The sequence below is a fragment of the Primulina tabacum genome, chromosome 5 (assembly GCF_025594145.1).
Source record: "Primulina tabacum isolate GXHZ01 chromosome 5, ASM2559414v2, whole genome shotgun sequence".
Classification (NCBI taxonomy): Eukaryota; Viridiplantae; Streptophyta; class Magnoliopsida; order Lamiales; family Gesneriaceae; genus Primulina; species Primulina tabacum.
This window is the reverse complement of record NC_134554.1, coordinates 39,405,401-39,411,733: the sequence shown is the minus strand read 5'-3', so window position 1 is coordinate 39,411,733 and position 6,333 is coordinate 39,405,401. Positions and strand designations below refer to the sequence as shown.

Sequence of the window (6,333 nt, the reverse complement as noted above, 5' to 3'; positions counted from 1 at the left end):
CCAGGCCCATCACATTTTCAATAAGCCCAATCATATGCACACCACGATCATGGGCCAGAGCCCCATCTTGCATGCATGTAGTCATGAGCTTTTAAAATGGTGTTCATCACTGTACGAGTTTCATGTACCATGCAACTCTTGCATGTTTATTCGAATGTCAGCAACATTCAACATTTCCTCAAACTGTCCTTACAGTTCATTTGACATAAAAACGAGCATATCACACTTTAGCTTGCATACTATGGTCCTACCATCTTGCATGCTTTGTCAGTTCAGCAGGACTGACATTAGTGTGTATATCATTTTCTCCGAATTTAGAACAATTTTCCCAACCAGTCTTGAAAATTAGATTTAGCTTGTTAATAATAAAAATGGATTACGTGAAGAAATCGAAAATATACTGATACGGAAACAGAATAATGGTTGCTGATTATTTTAAAATAATTTTAAGATATAAAATATGGATTTCATTTTATAAATCTCCATCCCACTATTTTGACATTTTCACCACCCTCTGATGAAAAAGGGAAATCGTATTTCCTTAGTGGGCACGTAGAGTCCAATTAGTCAATTATAATCCCGAATAATATCAGCCAATTATAATTTCTAAAAGGTAGAATCCAATTGCATCCCTATGCAACCTCCGCGTGTTTTGTCTCACGTTTAATAAGGACCCAATAATATGACGCCGTTTATTTTCGCGTGTCAAACTGACCCATCAATATTGAATTGTAGTAGACGGTCGCCATGAGTTCCCCCAATAATATGAGCCGAAGTCATGGGAGTTCCACTCAATTCACATCATATGTCCGATGGAAGTCACAGTTTTCCGGCGTCCAGGCCTCCCCAATAATATGAGCTTGACACTGTCCGCGGGTAGCGATCAACATGCAACCACGGTTGATGGAAGGCAAGGAAAAATTAAACTCTTTTAATTTTTACTTTTACGGTTTGATATGAATTTTGAATCATATTCAAAATGAGGGATTTTAATTTTAAAATTGTCTCATCATTTTAATTTCAAATCGCGTGCCATGAGTTTGTATGTTTGTCGGATCCATGCAACAATATTATCTAATAATATACATACATGCATACTACTATATATCACATATATCATAATATGACATTCAACAATAAATAAGGATGATCGATCGCCAACACTATTAGATCCATGTGAGCCATACATGGATCCAGGTCCAAACCTAGGTGAATGCAGGAATGCAAATGCAACTATTACAAGAGCTTCCAATATTTTACATGTCTTCATCTCGTTCATCGGGCCCACCATCTTTCAGTCTTGATCTCCCACTATTTCTAATATTACATTTAAATAGCCATGGCACATAAGGGATACATCTCATGGGGTGGGAACGGGCCATAAACCAGACCCATTTTAATAATATCAAATATTAAAAAAAAACGAATAAAACAGTAAAATATCCTAACATACACCTAACACATTGGTCAAGGCTCTCGATCATCCTTCATGCATTTAATATCAAATATTAAAATCAATTTAATTAAACAATTTAATTAATTGATAAATCATATATCAAATAATTTTATCACTAACCACCACAATTATTAAAGAATTTAATAAATTAAATAAACTCCTTTATTTAATTTCCAATTAAATCAATAATAATTGATTTCTTATAAAAACTCATTTTTACCATAAATAATTAAAATCATATTCTAATTATTTATTTTACAAGAAAATTATTAATTTTCCAAAATTAATTTTCAAAAACAAAATTGAATCAATTTCAAAAATATCAATTTTACCCAAAATTTTGAAAAATCAGAAAATTGCACCATGGGCCTAAACAATTCAACCCACTAATCAGGACGCTTACCGAGACGATCCAGGGCAATCGCCCCCGCTGCCCGAACGTTTCGGGCAGTGGCAGCTACCTGTGCGCGCAGGTAGTCCAATAAACTCCTTTATTTAATTAAGTTAATTAAAGATTCCAAAAACTTGCATCCCATAAGTCTCGAAAATCTCATATTCCAATTTCTGTGGAGACTATGATTTTAGGTCAAAAATTTTTAAAATAAAAATTACATGACCTAATTACCATAATTAACATTAATAGGCTTGATTAATTAATTGGGCTAGTCCAACTAGTTTAATTAATTAATCAAAGTCCATTAAGAACTTTAATTATTTAGTATGTTGGACGTGTACTCCTACAAGCCCATTAAACATACTTCCCACTATATTTAATTTAATATTTAATAAACTCAACCTTTGAGCTTAATAAATTAAATACATTATAAGTTCAACATTTGAATTTAATATTTAAATTATAAATTCAACTCCTTGAATTTTATCACCTCCAAAATTTAATATTTAATAAACTCAACTTTTGAGTTTAATAAATTAAATTATCAAATTTTATAAATTCAACTCCTTGAATTTATGCTCTCCAAATTTCATAAATTCAACTTCTTAAATTTACTATCTCATAAATTCAACTCCTTGAATTTATTTTCTCAAAATTTAATTATCATAAATTCAACTCTTTGAATTTACTATATCATAATATAAATTCAACTCCTTGAATTTATCTCTCAATGGGAACAAACGATCCAGTGCTGGTGTGACCCTAAATGGTTCAGGGATACAGCTAGCCGTGGGTTCACAACTCTTTGTGATTCAGAAATTCTTATCCGGGCTTACCCTAGTTAGCCCCATTCTTTTCATCAACACCTTGATTAAGAATGTCAGAACTCATTTCTGATCGCACCCATCGGATCATGGTAAGAGCGTCTAGTAGCATCGCCCCATGATCCCCTAGGTATCACTGATAGTGCCTGCAAGAACCAGTCGATTATGATTAACGTACAGTACGGTCCCTTCATCTCATATATCCCGATCGAATCTGCAACCATTGGTTCATCGAGGGTTGCATAATAATTCGATAACTATGTGATAACTATAATAATGGCATCGCGTGTACTATTGGAGAACTCCTTCTCCAACGTACATATCGTACTCTGGCCAGAGATTCCATGCACTATTATTTCATCAGATCACATAGGATATCCACACCCGCAGGTGAGCGGTGAATCCCCGACTACAATGCACTGGCTCCTATATGTGTCGCAACTGTACCCAACCTCGCCACCTGATGACTCTCCTGGAGCCGGTAAACGAGTCAAAGCACAGCCCTAGCATATAGAGCCTCAGTGTTGTCCCGGGTCGTAAGGACTAATGGTGTACAATCATAACCACGGACTTATCCTTTCGATGAATGATAACCACTTGGAAATTCCGAGGGAGGGTTGTTCGGTATAATCATCATATGACTACCCATCTGCATGTTTGGACATCTCCATGCCCTTACCAAGAAATGCAGTACACAACATCACAGATGCTAGTCTCGAGCTCAAGCGGCCTTTATCTATGTTTTAGGCGGCTGAATCGACTAGGAACGAATTTAGAATATGCAGTGTTTACAAATGAGTTTCAACATCGAATTACGATTCATTTGTATTAAAGCATAATCAAGGACTTTATCTATGCTGTTTGCATGGGTATACAGATAAAGTATAACAAGACCATAAAATGTTAAATTATATTAAAATAAAGATTGTTTATTTCACTTAGTCAATAAATTCCCTAGCCAACCGTTGGCTTGCAGGGCATCTACTATTACACTCCCGTCGTTGGGTTCTTTCAATGCTGGTCAACCGCCTCCTCGATGCGTCGAAATCGGAAATCTCTGTGAGGGTAATGGATCATTTCCAGTACGCCATGTTCTTCCTGCTCGTGAACATGTGCTTCGGCGAAAAGCTCCAGGAGAAGCAAGTCAAGGGAATCGAATCGGTGCAACGTGGGTTGCTTCTGGGATTCCCCCGATTCAACGTGCTCAACTTCTGGCCTGCATTGGGTAAAATCATTTTCCGCAAATGCTGGAAAGAACTCATTCAGTTACGGAAAGAACAGGAAAATGTGTTGCTTCCTCTCATCAGGTCCCGCCTGAAAAGAATCTCCGAACACCAAGAAGATGGCGTAGCAGTATTAGCATATGTAGACACTCTGGTAAACCTGAATCTTCCCGAAGAAAAATGGAAACTAGATGAACCAGAAATTATGCGGCTTTGCAGCGAATTCCTCGCTGCAGGCACGGATACCACATCCACAGCACTGCAATGGATAATGGCTAATCTTGTCAAATACCCCCACATCCAAGCCAAGCTTTACGACGAGATAATCGGAGTCGTGGGATCGCCGAAAAGCAGTCAGCTACAATTGGTTGAGGAACAGGACTTGCAGAAAATGCTATACCTGAAAGCAATAATATTAGAAGGCTTGCGGCGACACCCACCAGGTCATTTCGTTTTACCCCACAAGGTGACACAGGATGTCGAATTGGACGGTTACATGATCCCCTATAACGCCACGGTGAATTTTAAGGTGGCAGATTTGGGTTGGGGCCCCAAGGTGTGGAAGGATCCAATGGAATTCAAGCCGGAGAGATTCTTGGCGACAAGTTCGGGAGAGGCTTTCGATATAACAGGGAACAGAGAGATCAAAATGATGCCATTTGGTGCCGGAAGGAGGATCTGTCCAGACCTTACATTGGCACTACTGCATTTGGAATATTTTGTTGCCAATTTGATTTGGATTTTCGAGTGGATTCCGGAGGAAGGCGACCATGTAGATCTTATTGAGAAGCAAGAATTCACCACTGTCATGAAGAATCCGCTGCGTGCTCGAATTTCTCCCAGAATCTGAATCAATTGAAGAAAATCAGAAGAATGTTGGAGGATTAAAAACTTGTATCCTTTTAATGTTATTTTAAATATAATTTCAAAACCATTAATTTGGGAAAAACATAATAATAAACAGACATTCAATGTTTAGACATATTTTTTCTTATTTTTGTGAGTTCGAATATCTAAATTGATAGAGCGTTCCCACAAACTATAAAGAAAATGACTTTGGTCTATTAACTTTTAAAGAAAATGACATCCTTAAATATATTTTAAATGAACTCGAAGATGTCATTTTCATATAAAAAAAAATTTTTGACAAAAGTTAGCCTGGTGGTGCAGAATTTATTGAAATGTAAATTTTAGGTTCTTATGGATGAAATTCTAGGTGAGAGGTGTCATTCTCAAGAACTAAAAAATGTGGGGGCAAAATGCCAAAAAAAACTTTACAGGGTGTCCGCCCGAAATATCAAACTCTTTGTCATCCTGAAAATAGATTATGTTTTCCGAATGTTTTAAAAAAATAGAAAAAAATTATATAAAATGAATAGAATGCTATAATGTTTAAATTTTGATTAATATTTAGTAAAATCATTTCCATTAATGTTGTTAAAATCTGAAAATTAGTGAAATATGTTGACATTTCAAATTATTGCAATAGTATCTCCTAGGCATGCTTAACGGACCGGTTTGGATCGAAATCGACCCGGAACCTGATCCTTTAAAGATGAACTGGACCCGAAATCGTGTACAATTCATTGTTTGGTGGGTTGAACTGGTTCAGCATGTTCTGAACCGGTTCCAGTCCGTAACTAGATCCGACCCGAAACCGGAACCCGAACTCGAATTTTAAAAAAAAAACTAAAAAAATGGCTCAAAGGCTGCAGATTTCAACGGTTACTGAAATCTTTATTTTTTAATTTTGCAATTTAGCCCCCAATTTTGAGGGTCTTATTGCAACTATAAATTTTTTTACCCCCAAAAATCACCAATAAATACAAATAATTTTTTATAATTCATACATCAATTTTCTCTCAACTTTGTATTTTTCTACAATCAATATCTTTTTTGTTATAATTTCTCCGAATATATTCAATAATTGTGTTATAATTTTATCTATAATCAATATTCTTTTTATTGTTATTTATTTACTATTTCACAATTTACTCAAATAAATAATTCAAATTTCAATGACATCATCTTCAAAGCATGGTGGTCGTGGAGGCGAATACACTTCCGACTTTGGTAAACATTTTGGCTACATCCCCGACTTTGATGAAGTCGAACCTGGCCACGAGGATGAAGAAGCCATGGAACTCTCCGACAAAGATGTATGGACATCATCGTCTACCCGAGCAAGCAACACAATGTCAACGAGCACGACGACAGCCTGTGCAAAGCAAAGCAAAGTTTGTGATCATTCGATATTGAACAACAAGGTACGAATAACTTTTTTGCCGTATGTAAAATTTGCAAAACAAGATATTCTTACAAAACGGGTGGTGGTTCCGGTGGTACCGGTACTTTGGAAAACATTTAGTTAAGGTACATAAACTTGACCCTGATACGCTATAACCATTCGGTAGGAAACCAACACAACAACAAATT

General features: G+C 36.2%; 1 protein-coding gene across 1 annotated transcript; it reads left to right on the top strand.

The window, feature by feature from the left end:
• The first annotated feature begins 3,688 nt into the window (after positions 1–3,688).
• LOC142544453 (cytochrome P450 89A2-like) lies at positions 3,689–4,773 on the top strand. Its single transcript, XM_075651498.1, has one exon. The coding sequence runs from the start codon at positions 3,689–3,691 to the stop codon at positions 4,745–4,747; it is 1,059 nt and encodes a 352-aa protein (XP_075507613.1). The 3' UTR covers positions 4,748–4,773.
• Positions 4,774–6,333: the final 1,560 nt, after the last annotated feature.